Raw genomic sequence first — 27,516 nt, 5'->3', positions numbered from 1 at the left:
ATTGGTGTTTTATTGACTTATGGAAAAGGGTTGTCCGATTTACAAAGTATTTGGTAGTTTATTTCCTTTGGCTTGTTATTACCTTATTAAAGTGTTCTTATGATATCTTTCTGGGCACTGCTATGAATGCAAAGTGAAACATTTGAGAACTCTTCACTTGTTAATACTCAGCTACTATATAGTGCCCATGTTTTTGAGAAACATGCCACGTTCAAATTTGAATATGTTCATCACGGTCTCAATGGAGCCTTCATCTAGTGGAGGCTTCCTTTGGCTTCCAGGCTGCAGAAATTTGCAAATTGTGGGAATGTAGCTGATTCTGGCCTTGAATTCCTAAAATGCAGAAGTATACTAGCCATGAGAAGAGAATATGGCAAAATAGATAAAATATAAATGATGCATATTTTTGCATGTGACAGAAAGTGTGTAAAAATTATATTCCTCGTGGTTGGTAGAAACAGGAGATAAAACGGAATTTTCATACATCATGTGGCATTGTGAAGCGACGCTACCCTTGTACAAAGCAAGTTAGCAATATTTCTCAAGAACCACAAAAATGTTCATAGGCTGTAACCAAGTGACCCCATTTTTCAGATTGCATCCTAATGATACTATCTTAAACATGGAAAAATGTATACCCATAAAGATGCTGTTGCAACGTTATTCATAAAAGCAAAAATTCCAGAGTATCCTGATATATAACTAATAAATAGAAGTCCTCATGTCATAAGGATTTTTCCATGTCGTAATCTTGGAAAGTACACCTTTAGGTGGCTGCATAAAATTCTACCCAATGGATGTGTCTTCATTTATGTAGACCCTTCTCAGGTATTGAATATTTAAGTTGTTTATGATTTTCAGCATTTAAAATAAGGTTATTCTGAGCACAGCCCATGGAATATTATATAATCATGAAAATTTTCAAAAATAGAAGACTATGCTGTATCCAAATGAGGTGGACTACATAAAAATACCCAAATATGCTTATAACATAATGTGAAGTGGGAAATTGAGGCTGCAGAATTACCACAACTTGGACAACAACTATTTTAAATAAGCATATTTTTAAAAGGTTAGCAAGGGGGGGCGCCTGGGTGGCTCAGTCAGTTAAGTGTCTGCCTTCGGCTCAGGTCATGATGCCAGGATCCCGGGATTGAGCCCCGCCTCGGGCTCCCTGCTTAGCAGGGAGCCTGCTTCTCCCTCTGCCTGCTTCTCCCCCTGCTTGTTCTCTCTCTGACAAATAAATAAATAAAATCTTTCTTAAAAAAATAAAAGGTTAGCAAGGAATCCACCAACGTAGCAAAGTGTTTTAGAACTGAGGCCACAGAATCAGTCAGGCCGAGGGTTTCATCCTGGTCCCATCACCTGCTGACCGTGTGACTTGAGGGAAAGTTCTTTAACCTCTTGGAGCCATGTTGCCTTTTCACTTTGAGGATAGAATAACATCAATGCGGTCATGTGCCTTCAGTGCTTGGTACAATGCTCGGCACCTAATAAGAGTATAGTTGATGGCTATGGTTATTGTTAAATAATGGCTCTGTGAGGGTGATAATATCTTAAATCTTTTGCTGTCATTTTATTGAGGTTCTACATTCAGGGCAAAACCTTTGAGACTGAAGGCCTGCCAGAAGTCGGCCTTGGATCCCCATGCTGGCCCCGATGACCCTCATCTGCTTTCCTATGCCACTTTATTTTTAAATTTACTACCTTATATTGAGGTTATCTGTCTATGTGCTTATCTCGCCTGCTAGGTGTGTTCCTTGAGGGCATCTGTATCTTTAGCACAGGTCTTGGCATAAAGAAGTTAGCAGCGTCTTCAATAATAATGAATGACTGGTTGAAAGAATAAGTGAATGCTACAAGTTCGTCCTTCCTGAAGTTCCTGGGAGTTACTTGGATAGCATTACCTGTAGCAGAGGGAAGCCTGCGAGGACACTGGGTTTGCCCTCTTCAGCCATTAAGATGACTTCGGGGAGCTGTATATCGGCCCAGCTCAGCTGATCGCCCACAAGGAAATCTTGCCCGTGGTCTCTTAGAGCCCGCATGACAGTTGAGAAGAAGGTAGAGGATTTAAGGGCATTAAAAATAAAAAATAAATAATATCAATTAAACAATCCATATGATTAGGCTATAAAATTGTTGATATGATAAATATATTCAAATGTATATACTAAATCATTCAATTAGAACCATTGTTACTCAACCCAGAAAGGATGGATTAAACCAGCAGATAACTTAAAGTCAGGGTGATTTGGCAGAAAGTCTTCTAGAAGTTTAGAGACCTGGCTCCTCATCTTGGGCGCTGGCCAGCTGTGTGAGCACATATAAATCCCGTCTCTGAGGGCTTCAGTTTGTTCATCAAAAGAGGTGGGATAGCTTGGGTCCTCCTGAGTATCCTGAACACTGGAAACAGGCTGATCTCGCACACCTTTGTCTTCTTTTCATTACATCCCCTGCACCTATTCTATGAACGTTTACAGAATAATTTTACCCCCATAGTCTGGATTGGTGGTCCTCCTGGGTCTGGGATGATAATTCTCTCCTCACACCATCTCAGGTCAGGATCCTTATTAGGATGCTGCTCTATGTGGGAGAACATCATTCTCCCAGGGACCCACACCTCATTTCTACAAGCAGATTTTCTTCTAATGGGGCTCTGACTTATAGGTCACTCTGAGTCAAAATCAACTGAAAATAAAAGATTGGAGAAGAAGGTCATTAAGGTATTGTATAGGCCTCAAACTCTCTGATTTTGTGATGCTTGGACATGGGATCAGGAGTTAGAGAGACCAGAGTGTAGGCCCTAGTGTGATTAGTTGTATGACATCAGGCAAGTTACCTTGCGTCTTTAAGCTCTGGTTGCTTCATCTGCAAAATGGGGATAACAATGGCACATCTTCCACGGAGTTATAAAGATGTTGTGGGATCATGCATGCAAAATGCATGGCACAGTGCTTAGCACATAGTAAGCACTTAGCAGAAATGAACCATCAGATGATTAGCTCTGTTTTGGTGATGATGCTGACGTTGATACTATTTTTAGCCACAAGAGAAGTCTCTTTTCTTCATAGTATCTCACAACAAAAACTTAAGTCACTGGGAAGAGTGATGTTAAACATTCATTCCATTGTCTATATTAATAAAACTATAAGAAAAAGTTGCTTAAATTATATGCTAATTACAATGGAATAGATTATCTTTTAATTTCAAAGGAATGATACCAAGAAAGCCTGAGGTATAGAATATTCATATTTTGATCCACCTTCCATCTTGGACCAAGGGGACTGATACCTCACTAAATGTAATTAATGGAAAAGTATAACATAGGAAGTTAGAGAATCTAAAATCTACATTAAATACATAAATATAAGGGGTGCCTGGGTGGCTCTCGGTTAAGTGTCTGCCTTCAGTTCGGGTCATGATCCCAGGGTCCTGGGATGGAGTCCCACATCGGGCTCCCTGCTCAGCAGGGAGCCTGCTTCTCCCTCTCCCACTCCCCCTGCTTGTGCTCTCTCACTCTCTCTCTGTCAAATAAATAAATAGAGTCTTTTAAAAATAAAAAATAAATACATATCAATTAAATAATCCATATGATTAGGCTATAAAATTGTTGATATGATAAATATATTCAAATGTATATACTAAATCATTCAATTAGACCCATTGTTACTCAACCCAGAAAGGATGGATTAAACCAGCATTTCTGGTGGGTTTGGAAAACTGATATCTCATTTTTACCAAACCCTTAACATTTTTCATGATCCATTCCTATGTTGACTGATATAATGAACACATCTTGACCTTGAGGTCAAGAGCACTGATAACTAAAGAAGTCATCCAACACTGTATTAGGGCTGGCACTAAGTATTTGCTTCCAGCTCAAGTTTCTCAGACATTATTTTCAGCTGTTAAAAATGCAGAGACAGATGAAAAATAGTACTATTTTTGGAACAATTGTTGTCTTAACATTTTGAATATTGTATAGAATTCTGAGAAGCCTTATAAAGTACCCTGAGCCCTGGTACTATCCAGTGTATTTTAGAAGTAATATCCATCTTTTCCCTCACTCCACCTCTCTAATTAGTGTGGGATTTTTCCTCCCTAGAATCTTCTTTTTTGGGGCGCCTGGGTGGCTCAGTTGGTTAAGCGACTGCCTTCAGCTCAGGTCATGATCCTGGAGTCCCAGGATCTAGTCCCGCATCGGGCTCCCTGCTCGGTGGGGAGTCTGCTTCTCCCTCTGACCCTCCCCCCTCTCATGCTCTCTCTCTCTCATTCTCTCTCTCTCAAATAAATAATAAAATCTTAAAAAAAAAAGACTCTTTACTCCAGAAGTAAATCAAGCAACTGAAATTCTGTCAGCACTAGAACCCCAAATATTGCTGAAGTTATGCATGGAATCCTTAAAAATAAAATGCAGAAGACCGGACTGAGAGGAAGGAGAGCAGACTTGTTTTGTAACTGCCACTGAGGGGAGAGTTTTGCTTTCACAAAGTGTTTTGGGGCTCTTTCATCCACCAATGAAGTTCTCTACTTTTAGTTTAGTTCTTTTTCTCCTTGATCCAAGTCACAGGGCAGGGCAGAAGTTTGTCGCTTACCTTCTCATAGACAGGGAAGAATCTTGTAGTAGCTCTTTCAAGGATGTCTTCAAGATTCTTCTTCTTCTCTCCAGGCAGGGACAGTGGAAAGAACATAATCATGTCGCTCAGGTCCTTCAAGCCCTCTACATACATGTCAATCCTAGAGAAGGAGTGATAATTCAAAAGAGTTGCAGATAAAGGAACCATCATTTCAGGAGCCAAAGAAACAAGTTATCAGTGCTTCGCACCACCTGCCTCGTAGCAGGTACCTCAATGTCCCATGATTTAAAATCAAGTATTGCTGCCTACATGCTATTCCTTTGAGATATTAAGATCAATTTGAGAAACAGAAAAATGATAGGACTAGAGTGTGGGAGCAGTTATGTGGTGTGTGAATATCAGCTGTGTGACGTGAGTGCTAAGTAAAACATACACAAAGTATTAAAATAATCCTAAAGTAATAAATGAGGCAAAGATCATATTCGGCTATTTAAATGTTATAATAAAAATGAAATTGCCCATGTCTATACAGGTTGAGGAAGAGGTAACCAGGGACCTCTATGCTCCCAACAACATCTCCATCTGGATTGAAGGTTCTCAAACTTAGTAGAACAATTCAAGAAGGCACAGAACTTACTCCACAGGTCCCCCTTGCCACCACTCACATCTCTGTGCCAGAATGAATAGAAAAACAGATATTATGTTAGACAAGGCACCATGGGCATTGGGAAACCTCTGTCCTGGTCCAAAGTGAGTTTCTTAATGTTTTGGAGCCATAGTTCTTTTAACTTTAACCTAGAATACCAACGAGTATCTTGAAATAGCCTCCAATTCTTTGTACTTCTGCCATTGAGAATAACTCTTCATTCTCCCCTTGAATCTGAATGGGCAACTTGTTTGACCAACAGAATGTGCGGAAGTAATGTTCCAAGATTTCTAAGACTAGGTCATAAGAAGCCTTAGAGCTTCCACCGGGTTGTCTCCCACATTCGCTCTGAGGGAAGCCAGCCACCTCATCAAAGAAGCTCAAGCTGGCCTCATGGAGAGAAAAGTTATGTGGGGGGGAGAGATACCCTGCCGGGTCCATTTGTTCCAGCTCTCCCAACCCAGGTGCCAGACATCCGAGTGAAGAACCACACGAGAGACTCTTTGAAGGGTGCCATCCAGCTGATCCCTGTCAACTCACAGAACCCTGAGAGATGGTGTCTGCAGCAACAGCCAGCCAGAAGAGGAGCATTCTGAGCAGTAGGGTTGTTTGGGGATTATGTAGTAGAAAGAGGGTTAAAATATAAAGTGTCTAACACATATAAGGTTTTATCATCACAAGATACCAGTGAGGAAACCATAAAAATTATTAATTCATTTTCAATTTATAAACATTAGTTTTGTGAAAGATGTACTTAAAAACTATTTTGCAGTAAAAGGAACCACAGCTCCTTAGAAAAATGGCTGAGTCCAGGTCCAGAACAAGAGATGTACAGGGTTAATCTGGATTAACCCCTTACAAGGAAGTTATCAGAGACCACTAGAGTAAGTCAAACATTCCCGGGAGCGACTTTGCTCCCACTGGCCAAAGGCAGGACAATTTGAGCATAAATAAAAGTAACAACTAAAGTGAACTGAAACACGTCAAAGATATTTAAATTGATGAGCTCATAGTGACACTAGAACAATAACAATAATTAATTGGTAGGATACAGGTGAGCCAACTCATTTGGAAAATTGGTAAACAAAGGTCTATCATGTCTTTCCTAGAATAAATTGTACTCCAGATAACCAGATAGTAAATGAAGGAAAGTTTTTCTTTATAGAAGTGTCCTAGATAATAAACGCAGACGGAATGATAGCACTGAACACCAATGGCTGTTAATATCATAAAGAATAGACAAGTATTTTTTGCTTCCTGATTGGGGAATGCACCAATACCTATGAAATAGTCTTGCAAAAACCACTAGAATTTGAGTCTGTTAAAAGCTCTATATCTGACAACCAATTGACAGGAAATAGAGACAGAGGAATGTGTTAAACTACACTGCAGGGATGCAATCAGCAGAAATTTGGCAATTAGAATCTGTTAGAAAGCAAGAGAAAGCTTATGTTAAGATTTAAAAATACAGGATCTATTTCAAAAATTTTACTGCATTAAAAATTTTAAAGTTCAGTTTCTGAAAATAAATGTATTCTTTAAAACAATGAGAAATTTATTTAAAACACACCTCCTTTGGTAAAAATGGACTATTTGTTGGTTACTAAGGGTTTTCTAATTCTGTGCCGTAATTTGCAATTGAGGGTTGCTGTTTTAACATTCTAAGACAAGACAATGTTTTGCTGGTTTGTAGACAGGTATGCCCATTGCAAAAGGACAGGTGTGTACATGTGAGAATTAAGAATGTCTGGGACCCTGGGGCGGGGGACTATCTGGTGTGCCAGAGCCTAAGGAGGTGGTTTCCAAAGGCTACTTCCTGAATCAATTTCACAGGGTCACGCTCCCGAATTTGTTCTTATGATTTACCTTGTGCTTTACTCCCACCTAGTGGAAGGAAACACAGATTTCACCAGAAAGAGGCAGAAAATGAAATAAACTGTAATTGGCCATGAATTGGTAATTGTTGAAAGTAAATGTGTACACCGGGTTTATTTTACCATTCTCTCTCCTTTGATGTGCATTAGATTTCTCCACAAGAAGTTAAAAAACAAGAAAAGAATTTTCAGTGAATCTATCAAGAACTACATACGATTGCTAACATGACTAAAGGTTAGATTTTGTTTTTTTGTTTAAGTAAGAAATAGTTGCTGTTACCAGGCTTGTTCCTGCAGGTTCCTTCCATACAAGTCAGATTTTGCAGCTAGGTATCTTAGGATAGCTCTGGTTTCTACCAAATTCATCCCATCGATTTCGACCATGGGCATTTGTTCATACATCAGGGTTCCACCTTTAAATGTAAAAAGGAAAGTTGGGTTCTTTACTGTCCCTGATGGTAGTAACTGAGTCTTCTTTAACTCTTAAGGTGCTACAAAATGGGACTACATTATTAAATATGATTAAAATATTTTAGAGACTAATCCAAAAGCAGGAATATGTATGCATTTATCCGCAGAAAGATGTGGAGAGTGCAAGACTTGAGGCTGAGTCCTCTGGGAGATACAACAAAGTGCAGACACAGAAGCTTTCTTTCTGGCCAAGAATGTCCCTTTCTCATCACTTACTCTCCATTCCTGTGGCCACCCCGCTGGCTAGACTCTCTTTCCCTCTGAACCATCGTAATAATGTCCTAGCTATTAACTCAGCCCTCAGATGGGCCCTCCTTTTTTTTAATTAAGCTTTTTAATTTTAATTCCAGGACAGTTAACGTACAGTGTTCTATTAGTTCCAGGCATACAATATAGCGATTCAACAATTCTATATATTACCCAGCGCTCATCACTGTTAAGTGTGATCTTAATTCCCTTTACCTATTTCAGCCATTTCCACCCCCCACCTCCCAGTTTGTTCTCTAGAGTTAAGAGTCTGCGTTTTGGCTTGTGTCTTGTTTTCTTTGTTCATTTGTTTTGTTTCTTGAATTTCACATATGAGTGAAATCATATATTTGTCTTTCTCTGACTGGCTTATTTTGCTTAGCATTATACCCTCTAGGTCGGTCCATGTCATTGCAAATGACAAGATTTTCTTCTTTTTTTGGCTGAGGATATTCCATGGTATGTATATACCACATCTTCTTTATCCATTCATTTATCGATGGAAACCTGGGCTGTTTCCATCATTTGGCTATTGTAAATAATGCTGCGATAAACACATATATCTCTTTGAATTACCGTTTTCATAATCTTTGGGCCACTACCCAAATAATGGGATTACTGGATCATAGGGTAATTCTATTTTCAACTTTTTGAGGAAGCTCCATACTGTTTTCCAGAGTGGCTGCACCAGTTTGCATTCCCACCCACAGTGCGCGAGGGTTCCTTTTTCTCCACAGCCTCACCAACACCTGTTGTTTCTTGTGTTTTTTATTTTAGCCATTCTGACAGGTGTGAGGTGGTATCTCATCGTGGTTTTGATTTGCATTTCCCTGATGCCGAGTGATGCTGAGCAGATGGGCCCTTCTTATCTACTCCACATGCACTGCCTGCTTGTTTTCCCGGAGTCATAACACTGGGCTTAAACCTTTCCATTACTCCTCTTTGCTTACAAGACAATAATATTTAACCTCAACCTAGACTCCTTGACACTTGCCTCCATGTACCTTCGGCATGTTATTCCACACCACTCTCCTACGTGAACCCAAGTTCCAGTGGCCTCCCATCAGAGAGACAGCTCTTTGTTTTGGGCTTACTTTTTCAGTCTTCCAGGAAATCTTTGCATTACACAACAGCGACTTGAGAGGGCAATGGTTTAATTTAAAAGAATTCCACTCTCTCTGCCTCATCCTTCCCTCCTTCCCTCCCTCATCAGTCAGTCTGACTCTTCCTCAGAAGGGCAACAGTAAGGATGGCACTTTTCCCACTTTTCCTTAAGTTAAGCCAGTTCTCTGGACTGATTCCGTGGCAAGAACATCCTGGTTTTTCTGCACTTGCCACCAGGTTTAACTGTCAGGACATTTTCTGCTCCCTAATTACATCTGTCAGGATCCAGCTGGGAGACAGAACCATACTGGTTACTTTAGCCATACCAAGTTACAAAGAAGATAATTAGGTCCTGGAGCACTGAGAGGCAACGAAAAGACAGTAGTACAGCATCATGAAGGTGACAAATGCAGAAAGTAAGTATCATCCCTAAGGCTGAGGAAACAAGGAGATGGTGCTGAAATTATTACAATTTAGAAGCTCGGGGGGGGGGGGGCTCCTCCCACTTTGAACACTCATATGCTTGTTGCAAGGTCCAAGTGCTGCCTTCCTGACATAGAGATATGGATAGATACTGCCTACCTAATTTTCTCTGCTCTTAGAATGTGTGTGTGTGTGTGTGTGTGTGTGTGTGTGTGTGTGTGTGCGCGCGTGCGCGCGCGCGCGCGCGTGCATACATGCCTCTCAGAGATGGAGAGACCATCTATCTCATCCTTGGTCTAATGCAGCATGATGCAAGGCTTTTTTCTCACCTTGGATCAGTTTCTCAAATTCTTCACGTGTTTCAAAAAGTCCTTCTTCAAACTAAAGAATGAAAGAAAGAATACAAGAATGTTATTATCATTTTTACTGTTATTTCTTTTGGTATCATGGAAAAAGAGTGCAATAGAAGTAAAAGGTCTAACTACCAAGGAAACCAATATTTCAACTAGTTATTGAACGCATGCTGGCCTTTTCTGGGTTCAGTGAACCTAAGGACTTTTTTTGGTTTTGTTTTTTAAAGATTTTATTTATTTGACAGAGAGAGACAGTGAGAGACGGAACACAAGCAGGGGGAGTAGGAGAGGGAGAGGCAGGCTTCCCGCGGAGCAAGGAGCCAAATGTGGGGCTCGATCCCAGGACCCTGGGATCACGACCTGAGCCGAAGGCAGACGCTTAATGACTGAGCCACCCAGGCGCCCCTAAGGACGTTTTTATATAAAACCAAAACTGAATTCAGTTGACCCAGTAACATGGATATCTCCTGTTGTGCGGATGGAGCCTTCCAGGTAGACTTTTCAGATGACAATCTGAAAGCTAGCTACTCCCCTTCATTGGCTCAGACAAGTTACTCTCTTCTAATTTCAGTTTCCTAATGTGTGAAAATGAAGCTAATACCTAGTCACGATGTTGTCATGATGGCTAAAAGAGATCCTATCAAAGGAAAACTAACCCTCATGTTTGGCTCAATATTGACCATTGTTACTGTTTTCCTCAGAACTTTCCCTTGGGTGGTGTTGGCTGTCCCTCATTTCCAGTGTCCAACAACAAGCAAATATTAGTTTGATCATTCTATTATATATTATCTTTTTAAACCCAAGAGTCTTAGACACAGAAAAATTAAATTTGCAGCAAATCTCAGGAACTACGTGGTAGCAATCGAACAATAGCACTGAATGAACTCAAAAGACACTTTGGGGCATTAAGGAAACATGAATCGAGGTGTAGTTTATTTCCTGGGGCTTTCAAAATTTTTTTGCTTGTCTTAGATTTCCGTTTTATTGTTAGATTGTTACCAGTTAACTTCTGGATACTTTGTCTCTAAAATACATTCACAGATTGAACATGTGCATTTTGTACAGTACAATTTTAATATAAAATTTAAACACAATGAGTTTTCTGTATTATTTCCATCATTATTAGAGATGGAAAACCCCAGCATGTAACTGGAAAACAGTATTTTCCCCAAAGATTCTATTCTACCCCCACTGTCACAAAAGTAATTTTTAAATTTTACATTTACAATTAGGAATGATAAAAAATATTAAGAAAAGAGACTGATAACATGGTTCCCTGGTAGTGTTCCTGAATATTTAATGTTAAACCGAGATGGCAGATCACCCTCATTCCTAAACCTTGAAGACCAGCATTAACTACAGCTCTCCGTGCTCTTCTCCAAGCCTTCCTGTGATGCTTATGAAGCCCAGAGAGGTTAAGTGACTTGCCTAAAGTCCCTCAGCTAAAAGGTGGAAGGACCAGGGCTAGAATTCCTTCTCTCCAAATCCACTACATGTTAGATACTATCATTTTGCTAAACATGTATTTGTATTTCAATAATCTTTATAGGAAGAAGTCATTCCGAAGTTGATATCAAATATGAGAATATAGATAGGGATAACCAAGGTATAAAGCAACGCTTCCCAAAAAGCGTTTTTCCTAAATTTGAAGATTACTTAAGACATTCATGTAGTGTGATGGGGGAAAAAAAGTATATATTTATGATTTCAATTTCTCCTCAAATTTCTCAGGTCAGGTACTCCGGGGTAACTTTTACTATCTGCTTTGGCCAGGCTCTAAGAGCTCAGAGTGTGGAGCTCAAACTCCAATTCCAACCAGGGTGTTACCAAGTCAGTCCCTGAAAGCAGCTTGGGGAGAGGGCAGCATGCAGGAAATCGTAGTCTGGGTGTGGCCGTAGACCAGCATGGGATACAGCAAAATTCCTCAGACTATGTACTGTCTGAGGAATTTTCTGGTAAGTTTAGACTGAGTTTGACCAGATCACACAGCAAGGGTCCCCCACCTGAACGTTTTTGTTTTTAATGGTGTGTTTTCTTCAGTGATACCTTTTGCTTGAAGGCTTACTGTGCGAGGGGCCCTGGGCTCTAAGGATACATGAAGCACGGCCATTTTACCAAAGTCATGTATGCTAGAGCATGATGACTTAACTTTTAAAAATTTGCTATGACTCACATCAAAAGGAAAAGTCAGACACAGAAGTTCAATATTGCTATAGAATTGTCTTCTAACTCTGACAAGCTACGATGATACCAACCCTGAATATAAAAACTGTGAGGAGGGCGCCTGGGTGGCTCAGTTGGTTAAATGACTGCCTTTGGCTCAGGTCATGATCCTGGAGTCCCCGGATCGAGTCCTGCATCGGGCTCCCTGCTCAGCAGGGAGTCTGCTTCTCCCTCTGACCCCCCTCTTCCCTCTCGTGCTATCTCTCATTCTCTCTCAAATAAATAAATAAAATCTTTAAAAAAACAACTCTGCCCCTCACGTTTAAAAACAAAACAAAACTGTGAGGAGTCAGAAGACCCGGGAAGGAGCTTCATGTGGCTCAGAAGGTAGAATTGGCCATTTATTGTTTTGAAAAAATTAGGTCATTGGAAGAAGAAATAACAAGTTCAAAGTTTTTTTATCATATACTAAAAAATACTAAATAATATTTAGTATTATAAAAAATAATAATACTAAAAAATATTGCCCCATCCAAAGGAACTGGAATGTTTTTGATAGGTGGGCTTTGGGTTCACATTGTCTCCTGTGTATTTTACCATATTTTATCTAGATCTAATGCTAATGCAACAATACATAAAAATTGCGATTTAAAAAATAATTATAAAGGAATGACCCTGATTCCCCACCCCCTTCATTTATTCATCTGTCATTTATCCATCTCAATATGGATGGATCTCAAAGACATAATATTGAGTGTAAGGAGGAAAATATAGAATGATTCACGAAGGGAACCACTTATATAAATTATTTCAAAAGGTACACAAGTCAATGGTTGGTGAGCACACACATAAATGTAAAAATATAAAGGCTGGACTAACTGGATAGGGGTTAGTTAAGTGGACATGGGGATGATGGTCCAACTAAATTTTAGCTTTATCTGTTAAGGTTTTATTTTTAAAAGATGATTATATTAATATATTACCCATGTGGTTTTTTTTTAAGACTGAAGGCAAATACGACAAAATAATAATAATCACTCATTCCACATAGTGGCATCATGTTTGTTTATTATTACATTCTTTATACTTTATGTATTTTCAAAATTTTAATTTAAAATTTAAAAAAATTCATAATGAAAGGATTTTTGAAAAAAAGTGATGGTGAACTTTTCACAAGGATTTGTTGCTTTATTATAGCAGAGATTCTTAACCTGGGGACCTAGGATACAACTGTGTATTTCGCGGCTTCTTGGAGCCCCTATAATTATATGTACATCGGGCTTTTTCCTGGGAAGTGGCTTCATAGGTTTCTTCAGATTCTAGTATAAAATATCTGTTCTCTTCTCCTAAAATGTCTTCAAGCCTCTCTACCACCAGATACCATAAAATGGTATGTTTCACAAAATATTTGAATAATAAGCCGTGTTCTAAGCTGCATTCATATACGGTATCTGCATTCCTAGTGAACAAATGAATGTTAGTCTTCTGTCAGGGCCCAAACAGAATGTAGAGCATCCTAACAAGTATCAAGTGAATGGAATTACTTGCTATTTGCATGTTAAACCATGTAAGTGTGAAGAGAACTCCCTGCTCTTTCATCTTTGGATCCAAGAGACCACTTAGGAGTGACTAGGAAAAAAAAAATTCTGTGTGGCTTACAGAAGAGGCTAATTGCTTTATATTCACAGTGAAATTGTATACAGATACAAACATTTATCTTTGAAAGGTCAGTATAAACTTCAATAGCAGGTTTTAAGTGTGTTGAGAATAGAATTTTTTTAATTCATTAAAGTATAGGATAGTTATATTTTTGGTAATGAATGATATGTTCTTACATCAGTATCTCTGAGACCCTTATGTGCATTTAAAGAAAACTACCTGTTTCTCGATATTCATGAGAAATATGTAGTGAAACAAATCCAACACTTGGCTGACAAGGATGAAATGAAAAGAAGCTATTTGGTAAAACGAGTCCCTTCCTTCCTTCCTTCCCCCTTCCTCCCTCCTTCCTTCATTAGTCATTATTTGCTTCACCTTGGGTCAGCTCAGTACCAACAACCAGTTTCCATGATACTTGAGTGCTTATTTGAAGGAACTAATTCACTCACAGCCCAGTATCTAAAGAGCAGGTGGCAAAATCGGCTTTTTGTTCAGGAATCATAGGAGTTTCCCACACCTGCTCCCTAAGTAAGTGCTCAACGACCCCATGATGAAAATAATATGAATAAATCCAGCATCTTACCTCTACTCCTGCTGCGGCCAGGAGCCACCGGATGGACTCCATTCGGCCTCGTCCGTTGAAGTGGTGAAGCTTGGGCTTCCCCGCCATGCCTAAGGAGTCCTGTGAATCAACAGAAAGAGACTGATGAAGACTCTTCGGCGCAGAGAGCGAGCGCGAGAGAAATACAAATGTACAGAGCAGTGCAAAGTTAACCAGAAAGCTCTGGACTTGTGCCCCAAATCAAAGCTGTTCCTCAGCCCCAAGGCTGCCTGGGTTCTGTTTTCTGTCTCACAAATGGAGTTTATCATCACAAATTGGTGTTCTCAACACTGAATTGAATAACTGATATATTTTGGGCGCCTGGGTGGCTCAGTTGGTTAAGCGACTGCCTGCGGCTCAGGTCGTGATCCTGGAGTCCCGGGATCGAGTCCCGCATCGGGCTCCCTGCTCGGCGGGGAGTCTGCTTCTCCCTCTGACCCTCTTCCCTCTCGTGCTCTCTCTCTCTCATTCTCTCCCAAATAAATAAATAAAATCTTAAAAAAAATGAATAACTGATATATTTTTAAAAATAGATAGAGGACAAGTGAGGAAGCCAGACAGATGGAAGGAATTCAAAAATAAGACTGACCAGCTTTTCCTCCGGTAGCAGGTGATGAGCTTCTAGCATTCCAGGCTCTTTCCTTTTTATCTATACAGATCCTCCTCCTCTCTCCTGCCCGCACAACCCAGACTAGTAAAACTGGGTGAGATTAGGGGAGGCTGATGCTTTTCACTTTCGAGATTTATCTCGGTACTTTAATTCAGGTGTCCTCTGAAGCCTGCAGACAGGATTCAAGAAGATTTTCAATGACTCATTAGGATTTAAAGCAAAAGTGCAGAGTTAGGCACTGCGTCTTTTCACACTTTCTTTTTCCTCTGAAAATGAAAACATCTTTTTTAGAAGCATAACCCTCACTCACCTTGAAGAAGTTAAAGTAGTGGGGAAATTAAAAGCCCATCCGCACCACCCCAAGATAACCTCTGAGGCTTATGGGACATGAGGGGGTGGCCTTGGTGGGGTGACAGGCTCTGGACATTCCAAAGTAGCTTGAGGTCCCTGGAGAGGTGGGTCCCTGGCAGCAGGGGAGGCTATGTGGGGAGGTGGGAGTGGCCTCACTCTATGAATGGGACCTGATTTATTTTGCAGCATATCACCTGGCTCACTTTTTAAAACAGCAATTCTACACATTAAGAGCTCAGGAAAATAAGTGAAGAAAAAAGGTTAGATTGAGGATATTACTATTTTGAAAACCAGAATGAAAAAAAAAAGTGACCTAGATCTATGGTTTTTCAGCCCCCTATGTGGTACCTATTAGAATCACCCTATTAGGGGCACACACAGGTGCACAAGTGCGCATGCTCGTTCCCTTTCTCTCTCTCTCTCTCTCTCTCTCTCTCTCTCTCTCTCTCCCTCCCCCCCGCCCCGATCCCTGCCTGGGTCCCACATTGATTTGGGAAAGGACTCTGGCATCAGTGTTTTTTAGAATCTTTCTAGGTGATTCTAACATGCAGTCAGCATTAAGAACCACGGATCTGGATGGCGGTTGTATCAATAGCTGCCAAAACTACTAATAGAGATCCCTAGAATGGAAAGGTCAGGCTGACCACTCCACACACCTAACATCACTAAAAGTGGGACAACCAGACATGACAATCCTTCCAATGTGATGCAGTGGAAGTGTACAGCACTGCCTTCAAGGATTCTTGCCAAAACAACTGACCAGGAATTCAATCAAGCCTCAAGATACCAATTTATGGGAAATGCAGGAAACAGATGAACACTTCAGGGATGCAATTAGCAAAATCGGCAAAATCTATACGTGGAAATCAACGGTCTTGCCATTCAGATAGTGGTCCCCAGGATAGCAACATATGGATCAACTGGGAAGTTGTAAGAAATGCAGGCCTCTCGGGCTCCACCCCAGACCCTCTAGAATCTACATTTTAAGATCCCCAGGGATTTACATCCACATTCAAGTTTGAGAAGCACTGTTCTGCAGGCCAAGTGACTAACACATTCCCAAAGAACTCTCTACTTTTATACTGTGGTGATAAGAAGTTTTAAAAAAAATTGCATGAAAATCAGAGAGGCAGGGGAAATCTAAGAGCTCGAGAGATTTAAGAGATTCTTCAAACAAATGCAATGTACAGAAACTTTTTTTGGATTCTGATCTTAACAGAGCAATTATTTTAAAAATAGATGATACGATTAGAAACTTTGAACCAAGAACACTTAATATAAGAGAATTATTGTTAATTTTTTAGGTAATATGGTGATATTATGGAATGTTTTTCAGAAGGAATCCTTATCTTGAGAGACCCTGAGCAGAGGATGCAATTAACTTTAAGCTGGATTCCTGACCTACAGAAACTAGGAAATAATAAATGGATGTTATTCTCAGAAAAAAAAATCCCTGTCTTTCAGAGATTCATATCAAAGGAGTTATGGATAAAATAGTATGATATTGGGATTTGCTTCCAATTAATCCAGTTGTGAGGGGGGAATGGGTGGGAGTCTAAGTATAACACAAGAGACATTTTGTTGCTAATTGCTGCAGCTGGGTGATGGGTCTATGGGTTGCTTACACTATTTGTCCATTTTCATAAATGTATAAAATTTCCCATCATAAAAACATTTTTAATTGCTCAGCAAAAGCTGATGTTATTCCTAATGGACTGAAGCTTTAAAGGCCCTGGGGTGGCTTCTGAATCACAAGGAAATTTGGAACAGTTTTTCATTTAGAAAATGAACAGAGGCTCCAATGTATATTCATTCCGGCTTCAGGGATGAATGTGTGGGATGAACGCTCAGCCTAGATTTAGTTTGTACCCCTGGTGGAATGGGGTTCAAAATAGAACTGTTACAGAAATACGAAAAAAAATTTGTACTCTTGAATTTGTGAACTGGCTCACTTGGATCTGCACCCCATAGTATCCACTCTGAAAAGTTCCCTCTGAGAAGTCTGAGGCCCAGGGCACTTGTGAGCTGACCCACCTTCCCATCTGGTCTCACCCACAGCAGATGTGGGGCATATGTGGAAGAAAGCAGGTGCCTCCCACAGGACAATGGGCTTCTGATTCTCATGCTGTCTTGGGGAGCTGGCTGAGAGGGGCTGAGTTCATGGAGCCTGGGGAGGCCCCCGTGAGGACCTGGGGCTAGATATTGTGGTCACTGGTCTCTGGTTCCATCAGTTTTGGGCTGGTTCCCGCAGAGTGGAGACCAGTGAGCGGCCTTGGGTCAGGTTCTGGGGAGGCTCTGACAAACACAGGTGGGGCCCTGAGCTGGGGAGGACCTGAGCCACCCAGAACTTCGCTTGTCATCCACAGGGCCTGTGCCTGACTCCCAGCAAGACTGCCAGGGGGGCCCTGTCCAGACCCTCCCCTCCATAAGCATTCATTCGTGGGGGTGGTTCCCAGGAGACCCACCAGCCTGGGGCACAAGCTCTTGATCCCTTGCTTTTCCTGGACCCTACTTGGGCAGACAGAGCCTTGGTTTCCCTCAAGTGGGGACATCCCCATTATTCTGGACCTGGGGTTTCTTGGGTCACCCCCACTCCCCAGCAGTTGACTAGACCAGCACAGGGCTCCCCTATTATCCTGCTCCCTCCTCTACCCCACTTTTGGGGGATGTGGAAGGTCTCTGCCCCCAACTCACCTGCCTGCCTGTCCCCCAGTTGGGGACTGTGACATTCATGAGTACTTAACCTGGGGGCAGCTTACCTGAGCCTTAATAAAGAAAACCATACCTTAGAGAAAAAGAGAAAGCAGAGAAGGGCCAGGGTGACAGCTGGGAGAGCCCCCGGATATGTAACATACAATGGTAAGTCCCCAGTCCACTCATTCTAAATGTACATATTAATTGGAGGTGAGAGAGTAACAAGAGTATTTGGCAAATATAACTAAATCAAATGGTTCATCCATTTTAAACCATTCGAATTGTAATTTGGGCTTTCATTAAAGTTATAACTTTATTATAAACAGAAAAAAATTGGATATATTGTAAGTATCTGTGACTTACACATATAGTGAATTGCTGGGTTTTAACAGCTGAATTTGTTTGCTTAAGAGAAAGTACTGAACCTACTCCTACAAATGACCCCCAAATAGATTTATAAGCAAAATATCATCTTCCACCAACTTTTTTCAGACTTCCAAATCTGCTTTTTATGGAGGGCAAGGAAAATCATAAGAAGGCTCAATAATAGACTCTAAGAGCACTGATTACAATGCTCCCCCACCTATTTGCAGAAAATAAAAAGGGATTAGAAGCAATTATTGTGCATTTATTTCATTCTTGCTCAAAGAACTCCATTAGGCAGATACACCTGCTAAGTAGATAATTTCACAACTTTCAAGTGGGCATCTGAAATTAAAAAAAAAAATCAAAGGTAATAATCCATTCTTTCAAGGGTGTAAGAATAAAAGGAATTAAACAGACCAGTAACTACACATCTTTTTCCCTGATCCTCAGCCTGGCATTCTGGAATTATATCTCCAATTATCTTGGCATCATGCCCCCTTCTGCTTTGTCTATGGAAACTGGATTATCAGTAACCCTGATTCCCGGATAATCTAAGAGAGAGTAAGGATGTTCCCCTCTATAAAAGTCAAGCTAGAAACCTAGTGCACAGTACATTTTCATGTGTCCTTGGGTATTGAATGCATGTTTTCTGGTCTCTGGAAAATCTTTCTGTCCTGCTGATGACACAAAGTGAAGTTTCTTTTGCTCTCATAAAGACACTGTCCTGGCACACATTGATCTGCTCTGGGAAAGTCTGTGTTTCAGTGTCATGGCCAGAGGATTGCTTGTGTAGGAACTAAATTGTTAGGAATGGTGGAAAAGGAGGCTTTGTAAACTAATCAGATGATAGCCAGATAAGCAAACAAGTTAATTTATTTGAACTATATTAGAAACCATTTAAGTAAAGCTTAAGCTCTCTGATATATTTAAATGAATCTGCTAAAATGTTTTGATTCACTCTTCCCTCCTCAGTGGGTTACACCCAGCAAACAGTAGTCTCATTGAAAGTTATTGGCTGGCCCCGTCCTTTTTACGTCATTGCATCATAATGCATGTTTTTTTTTTTTTTACAAGTTTTACAAATCATACCAATAGACTTATCCCCAAAAACTCCGGATTTGATTTAGTTTGACAAATCCACACACTGTGGCTGGTTTTCAGTTTTCTTGTCATCCTTTTTTGGGGGCAAAGGCAGATGAGATTTTCTTCTATAGTTCATGTTTTCAAATATCTATAATGTGAAGTTATTCCTCCCCAAATACTGTAACGTCTGGGCAAAATCTTATGGAAAAAAGCCAGACATTGGATTCCCGTTTCATCTAGGATAAAATCCAAATTCCTTGAGAGGACTGGAAGGAATGTGTCATCTGCCATCTGCCGCCCCATCTCAGGCCACACTGCCATCCCCCACTTTCCAGCCCAGCCTCCTCCAGCTTGGGGTACACAAGACACTGTGCACTTTCCCACTTGAAGGCTTTGAGGATGCTGGTTCCTTAACCTGGAGCCCTTAATTTTTTTAAAGAGAGAGAGTGAGAGGGCAAGTGGGGAGGAGGGGGCAGAGAGGGAGAGACCCTGGGGCTCGATCCCATGACCTTGAGATCATGACCTAAGCTGTAATCAAAAGTCAGATGCTTAACCAGCTGAGCCACCAGCAGCCCCTTGGTCTGGAACCCTCTCGCCCCATCTCCTTGCCTGCCTGGTTTCTTCTCACTTTATATGTCTCATCTTAAAGGTCATTTCCCCAGAGGGGACTTCCCTTACCATCCATCTGAAGCAGAGCCCTTGTTGGTAAAGGGGTACAAGTTTTACGTATAAGTGTAAAGGTATGAGGCTCCAATGTATAACATGGTGACTGTAGTTGATAACACTATTGCATGGTTGAAACTTGCTGAGAAAGTAGAACTTAAATGTTTTCACAAAAAACAAACAAACAAACAAAGGTAAATATGTGAGGTGATGGATACGTCAATTAACTCGATGGGGGGAAATCCTCTCCCAATGTTTATGAATATCAAACATCATATTGTATACTTTAAATATCTTATAATTTTATTTGTCAATTATACCTCCATAATGCTGGAAAAATATAAAATATAGCTCTACCCTTACCTGCCCCCCAGCTACTACTCTCTGTTGTGTTTCCTGTTTAATTTTCTTCATATCCCTATCACAGGCTATAATTGTGATATTTATTTGTTTGTTTGTTTGTAGTCTCTCTTCTCTCACTAAAACGTAAATTCCTTGAGGTCAAAGGCCTTTGTCCATCTTGCTCATCCCCATGTCTCTGCACCCTTGCAACGTCTCACATTAGGATTCAAAAGATATTTCCTGAATCAATGAATAACTGGGAGAGGCTTTGGCCTGGGTCAGGAGATCTGGCCTCTAGGCTGATCCTACCATTGGCCAGCCCTGTGACCCTAGACAAACCCCAGGGGTCCTCTCTGGACCCCTGCCATTCATCCAAAGTAGGGAGATTAGATGTCTTGAGGGTAAGATGGCTGCCAAGTTTTGACACTTGATTCTTCCTTCCTCGTTTTTTCACAATAACAGTGGAACAACTATTATTTAGGGCAACCTCAGAAAAGGTATGGGTAGGTCTTGAAGTAGAACAACAGGGTCAGGAGGTATAACGACAGAATTTTAATCAGCTTCCATGCTTCCCCATCTCCACGCATGGGGCCCAGCCTTCACCGACAATGCCTAATAGCCACCTTCCTACTGAGTAGGAGATGTTTTACCACTACTGACTGCCACCCCCTTGCACAGCTCCTGCAGTGCTAGGGTGAGGCATCTGTAACCTGAGGACATGGGAACAGAATGGAAAGAAACATTCATGTCCAGGAGCGCTTGTGGGAATGCCCAGTATTTGTAGAGTTCATCAGTGAACGTGTCATAATGGAAAAGGCACTGATAGACTGGCAGATGGCGACGGTGGAGAGAACATTCCAAGATAAGAAGGAAAGGAGCTTAGACAGTGTGGGACAGTAGTCATGTCATTCGTGAGGCTTGTCCAACTTGCCCTGTCAAGTGCTGCCGTCAATGCCCAATGTCAGACTCTGGAATATTTTTGTAGCATCCTTCACAAGCCTGAGCTCTGGAGGAAGGAAAGCTGTCGCTGATAACTCGTTAATCATTTTGTGAACATTCTGTCCTTTGGAAATGAAGCAGGATTGGGTGCAATGAGTGTGACAGCATGTTGGCAAGAAAGGCATATAGATAACTCAACTAAGCAAAGCGAGCCCCAGGATTATGTGAGCACTAGAGTTTAGAGGAGGGCGGGGGGGCTCTGGTAGAAAGTTGCTGATAGAAAGGGAGGGTGGGCTTGGGTTTACAGTAAAGAGGTCAAAGAAGATAGAACTGCAAAGAGAACTTCGAATCAGTAGGTTCTACGATGGTGGTTACTTCATTAGTTATGAAACAAAAGTTTAAGACTTTAGCCTTTGGTGAGAGGAGGTGTAGCCAGAATGTAGACCCCTGGAGCTTTGGGAGTGACAGGAAAGAGGGAAGAAAATAGCCAACAAGAAAACCAGCCAGGGATAAAGAAGGACTGTTTTGATTTGTTTTGCAGTGTTTGTTGGAATTCTTTTTTTCCTTAGGGGTACAAATGTAGGTGGCTAAGGGGGTTAGGACAGGAGAGACCTCAGTCAGTTTGTAATTAGAAGGCAACGTTCCGGAGGCGAGGAAGGCAGGCGAGGCAGCTTGGCAAGCGGACAAATTGGCCAGAATGACTCTCTGCAGGACAGATTTGTGGGGCTTTATTTGCCTCCATTAGTATTATTACCATTATTTGGGGGCATAACTGATCTGTAATAAAGTACACATAATTTAAGTGTACAATTGGATACGTTTTGACATATGTATACCCCTGTGAAAGCATCACCACAATCAGTAGAGTGAACGCAGTATGTCCAGAGCCCCCTTGTGATCCCCCCGGCCTGTCCCTCTCCATACCACCCCGGTCTGCTTCTTGTCATGCAAAATCAGTTTGCGTTTTCTAGAATTTCATATAAATAGAAGCATACAATAAGTGCTCCGTTTTGTCTGGTTTCTTCCACTCGGCATCACTATTTTTTTTTTTAAGATTGCAACTCCTTTTTTTTAAAGATTTTATTTATTTATTTGAGAAAGAGAGAATGAGAGACAGACAGCACGAGAGGGAAGAGGGTCAGAGGGAGAAGCAGACTCCCTGCCGAGCAGGGAGCACGTTGAGGGACTCGATCCCGGGACTCCAGGATCATGACCTGAGCCGAAGGCAGTCGCTTCCCCAACTGAGCCACCCAGGCGCCCTCAGCATCACTATTTTGAGACTTGTCTGTGTTGCTATGTGTTTTCCTTCTTGTTTACCGCGAAGTAGCCATATTCGTTTCCTGTGGCCATTGCAACGAATGACCACAAACTGGGCGTCTCACACAACAGAAATTGATTCTCTCACAGTTCTGGAGGCCAGAAGTCTGAAATCAAGGTGTCCACAAGGGTGTTTCCTCCTGAGGGCTGTGAGGGAGGATCTGTTCCATGCCTGTCCCCTAGCAGCTGGTGGCTGCCGGCGTTCCGTGGTGTTCCTTGGCTTGTGCGAGCATCACTCCAATCTTTATCATAGAAAGGGACAGTGGGAAAGGAAACGGAATAGGGGACTGATGGACAAAGGTAAACAGGTGAAGGAGGAAGAAATAAGAAGAAGAATGAACTGGAAGGAGTTGAGGGGAGGCGTGGCAAACTTTTCCCCTTGGCCCGTCAGTCAGAAATTTCTACTTTCTCTTTTGGCAATTCTCCCACGTAGATTTAAGATTTTTAAGAGAACTTAATTTCTCTGTTCCAGCGAACCGATTGCTCTGAACTGAAGAGGCTGGACCCACTCTGAGAAGTCAGTCAGACTTTGATGCCATGGCTGAGCACTAATGGCACACTTGCCAGAGCAACGGGGCCTTCTTGGTGCCAACAGCCTCAGTGCCTTTAGGAAACTCTGTCACTGTAGTAACACAGCCTGCCTCGCTGCTCTCAGGGGACTTCCTGCTATCTCAAATGAAGCCAAGCCCAACGTATTTAACATTCCCTTTCTTTTTTAGTTCTCAGATAAAGTCTACTGTCCCACACATCTGCCTTTTCTTGGAGTAAAACTCCCCAAAAGGGTGATGGGTAGCTGCTGTCTCTACTTCTCACTTCTCATTTCCTCCTCAACCCACTCTCGTCAGGCTTTGGTCCCACAGTCCCCTGCTGTCGTCAAGCCAGCTGTCGCCTCCTGTCCCCAGAACCACCATTCACTCTCCAGTCCTCACACCCCTCTCTTTCATGACGCCACACTTTTCCGGCTCTCCCCGACTTCACAGACACCACCTCCGCGGATTCCTTGGCTGGCTCCCACTCTGCTTCCCTTTTCCTCTCCAGCTGTTTTCTCATCCTAGCTGGGTCTCCAGTCTGTCCCTGTCATCAGAAGTGGGGCCCTAGATGATAGATCATAAAGGACATTGCTGTTTCCGTCTTGTTCTCCCTTGGATTGCCCGCTCTGGGGGAAGTTAGCTGATCTAACATGAAGATACTCAGGTGGCCCTACAGAGAAGCAGACATGACAAGGACCTGAGCCTCATTGCCAACAGCCACGTGGGGGAACCATCTTGGAAGTGCGTTGCCATCCTCAATCAAGCCTTCAGATGACTGCAGTCCCTGCTGATGGCTTGACATACAACCTCATGAATCATCCTGACCCAGAACCACCTTCTTAAGTTGCTCCCAGGCTCCTGACGCTCAGAAAGTGTGCTAGAGAGTAAATGTTTGTTGCTTTAAGTCACCAAGCACTAAGGTAGGCATGATACATCCATGCCTACCTCTCTGACCTCATCTTCCAGTACTTTCTCACCATGCTCCCACAGCATCTGCCTGCCTACTGTGCCTGAGACAACGCCAAAGTTGTTCTTGACCGAGACCCTTGTCCTCATTGGTACCTCTGGTTAGCATCCTGTTGCCTTGGGACTTCTCATGCCTAGCTTCTTCCTGTCATTTAGGCTTAGTCTTCTATGACCACTCTAAGTTAACCACTTCCCCATTGCCATCCTAAAAACTCTCCATCACCTTCCTCTGTTTTATTTTCCTCCTAGCACTCATCACTAATCATAATAATTTTTTCATTGATTTATTTACTCATTGTCTGAGCAGGAAATTGCTCTTATATGTACCATGGCATCCTCTGTGCCTAGAAAAATGCAGGGAACAAAATAGGTGCTCAGTAAACATTTACTAAATGAGACAAAGAAGAAAACTATTTAAATATTAGAACCATAATCCTTAAGAAGGTTTCTGAGGTCAGAGTCTAAATTTTTTTTTCTACTAGGTATCCTTGGCTGGCCTGTTGACTTAGAATGTCACAATTATGTTGAAAGCTCCAAAGGACAAATATTTTCAAACATAGCTGGTGAGTGCAGAGAGGAGGTAAGAAAAGATTTGGAGAGAAAGGGAGGAGGCAAAGTGGATCAATGAAAACATAGATGAAAGTTGTGCTGACTCATGGGTGCCTCCTCCAACCAGCTCTGGTTGGCAAAATGATTCTAATAGATACTTGTTCTTCAAGCAGATTTTGGAAAATTGGCAAGTTACCATGTATAATAACTCAAATCTTGACCCAGTTCCGCCAATACAGAGAAATTAATTACATCAATTATATCTGTATGATCTCTCCACGGAAATGGTGGGTGGTATAAGGGTCAAATACCAGATGTAAATTATTTTGTAACAAACATCTTTATCCCTTTATGTCACAGATTACCCAGGAGTGATATTTAAAATACTTGACATCTGTATAGGAAATATAAATTAGTATATGTCAGTATATATACCAAAATTTAATAATATTGCTTTTTATTTTCTAACTAAACTATGTACGGCATAAACATTGATAAAGCTATAGTGCAAGCGAGTCAGAAATCATTGTGATAGTTTCCAGTCATTTGTGATTTGTACTAATTGTGTGTTCTGGGCAGTTTGGGCTGGCAGCGAGTGCAGTCTGCTCTGTCAGGGTGGCCCTTTCCTGTACCCATGAGTCTCGGCACATTCCTAGGTCCCTCTACTGCTTTCTGCCCTTGTCCCGTTGAGAATAGGGGAGGTGGAGGCCTTCCATCGTGGCTAGCCCCAAGTGCATCACCATCCCTTGAGGTATCTTAACGCTCCTCCAGCTTTGTTGATAGGCATTTCACTAACCTCCCCTCAGCCAACCTTTTTGAGATGAGGTGGTATCCTATTCTTCAGGTACTCAGACCACCAGCCATAATGAGGTAAATCTTAGTTCACTTCAAGATCATTATAAAGGGAGTGCTGGGGTGGCTCAGTTGGCTAAACGTCTGCCTTCTGCTTGGGTCATGATCCCAGGGTCCTGGGATTGACCCCACATTAGGCTCCCTGCTCAGCGGGGAGTCTGCTTCTCCCTCTCCCTCTGCCCCTTCCCCTGCTTGTTCTCTCTCTCTCAAATAAATAAATAATTTTTTTAAAAAGATCATTAAAAGGGATTATAAAATATGTTATAAATTGGGGAAGGCTAGATGTGATGAGGCTGAGAACCTCTGTTCTGGAGCAAAGATGTAAAAATATATTGTTGGAAGGATAGATAACAAAGGCCCCTCCTCCTCATGAACACCTTGAGGAGTCCAGAGCTGGACAGAGAACAGGTAAATGCAAAGAGAAATGGGAGCCTCCTGGGAGGACAACTTGGCACATCTTGCTTGGGCTGAATTGACTAAACACTGAGTAAACATAAAGGACACAGGCCATGTGCCCCGTGTATGTGTCTGCCCCACCCTATGCCAGTGTGGGGAAGTTCACACTATAAAAATGGGCAGTCAGGGCTAGGGCCCTGGGCTCAGCCCCCTAGATCCTACATTTCTTGGCGGGGGGGGACACCATTCATCATCCCGGCCTCTCCTGCAGAGCAACATGCCAGGGGGAAAAGGACTCCATCTCTTCATGTACAGTTTGAGATCCCAGGCCTGGGTGACAGCAGGCGGGGAGACCTCCACTTCCTTCTCTCAGAAGCTGCAGAACAAGAGGATGCTGCTGCCCAGGTGGATGAATGGTAGCCAGGGTTTCAACCAAAGTGTCTCAGATCAAGCAGTGTGTGGGACACAGGAACTCCATATGGTAGAAATGGCAGCAAAAAACAGGTACTGCAGCAGAGGGCTTCTGGGATTTTTGGTCAGTGTCAAGTCTACTTGACTCCTTGAATGGAGTAAACCCCTCGGTTGTTGGGTTTACCATTGCAAAAAAGACAGCTGGGGGGAAGAAGTTTCTTGCTGTTCAAAGATGGATGCTTGAGTGACTTAAAATGAATACTTAAAAGATGTGATTTTATTATATGCACATCAGGCTGGGAAAGCAGGCTATATGGCTGCACTTCAGCAGCACCCTGTTTTCCTTGGAACAAAATCCAAACTGCCCCCTCATGACAGACCATGAAGGATTCAGAGATTCAAGCCAAGGTGTCCTGATTGGATTGATGCTCAGCATGATCTCATGCCCTAGTGTGAGGTTATAGAGTAAATGGTGTCCCCCAGAAAGGACAGGTTGTAGTCTTAACCCTGGGTACCTGTGAATGTGACCTTATCTAGAAATAGGGTCTTTGCAGTTGTAGACACATTAAGATGAGGTCATACTGGGTTAGGGTGGGTCCAGATTTGATTACTGGTATTCCTAGAAAAAGAGGGAAATTTGGACCCCCCCCACACACATACACACACACGTGTGTAAACAGAGGCAGAAATTGGAGTTAGGCATCTACAAGCCAAGAAATGCCAAGCACTGCCAGCAACCATCAGAAGCTAAGACAAGCCAAGGAAGGATCCTTCCCTTCTGCCTTCAGAAAAAGCATGGCCCTGCTCATACCTTCATCTCACACAAAGAGCCTCCAGAACTGTGAGGGAATACATTTTATGGGTTTTTTTTTTAAAGATTTTATTTACTTATTTGAGAGAGAGAGAGAGAGCACGAGAGGGAAGAGGGTCAGGGGGAGAAGCAGACTCCCCGCTGAGCAGGGAGCCCGATGCGGGACTCGATCCCGGGACTCCAGGATCATGACCTGAGCCAAAGGTAGTCGCTTAACCACCTGAGCCACCCAGGTGCCCCATTTTATGGTTTTTACCTACCAAATTTGTGGTCATTTGTTATAGTAGCCCTAGAACATGATATACAAGGTATACATGATTTGGGATTAGAATTACCTGGGGTTTTTTGTTGTTGTTTTTATCACTACAGTAACCCCCCATTGGGCAAAGACTGTCTCTGGCTTATTTATCATTATTAACCCACCTTCTGGAATATGGAATGTTCTATATTCCACATAAAAGAAATATAAGTTCCTTAAGTGAACAGGAAAAAAAAAGATTACCTGAAGGAAAATGGTTC

The 27,516-nt window shown here is 42.0% G+C and overlaps 1 protein-coding gene across 1 annotated transcript; it reads right to left on the bottom strand.

Annotated features, from left to right (window-relative positions):
* Positions 1 to 174: 174 nt before the first annotated feature.
* On the bottom strand, positions 175 to 14,386 carry LOC114204543 (glutathione S-transferase-like). The gene is made up of 7 exons (XM_028097767.2): positions 14,273 to 14,386; positions 14,100 to 14,198; positions 9,671 to 9,722; positions 7,378 to 7,510; positions 4,597 to 4,737; positions 1,908 to 2,040; positions 175 to 333 (listed from the first exon to the last, which is right to left on the bottom strand). Exons 1-7 carry the CDS (start codon positions 14,384 to 14,386, stop codon positions 175 to 177), a joined length of 831 nt encoding a protein of 276 aa, XP_027953568.2.
* Positions 14,387 to 27,516: the final 13,130 nt, after the last annotated feature.

This window comes from Eumetopias jubatus, unplaced genomic scaffold, assembly GCF_037043125.1.
Source record: "Eumetopias jubatus isolate StellerSeaLion01/CBP00866 unplaced genomic scaffold, mEumJub1_p1.0 scaffold_6, whole genome shotgun sequence".
NCBI lineage: Eukaryota > Metazoa > Chordata > Mammalia > Carnivora > Otariidae > Eumetopias > Eumetopias jubatus.
The sequence above is the reverse complement of the archived record's forward strand: the minus strand, read 5'-3'. Positions and strand labels throughout refer to the sequence as shown.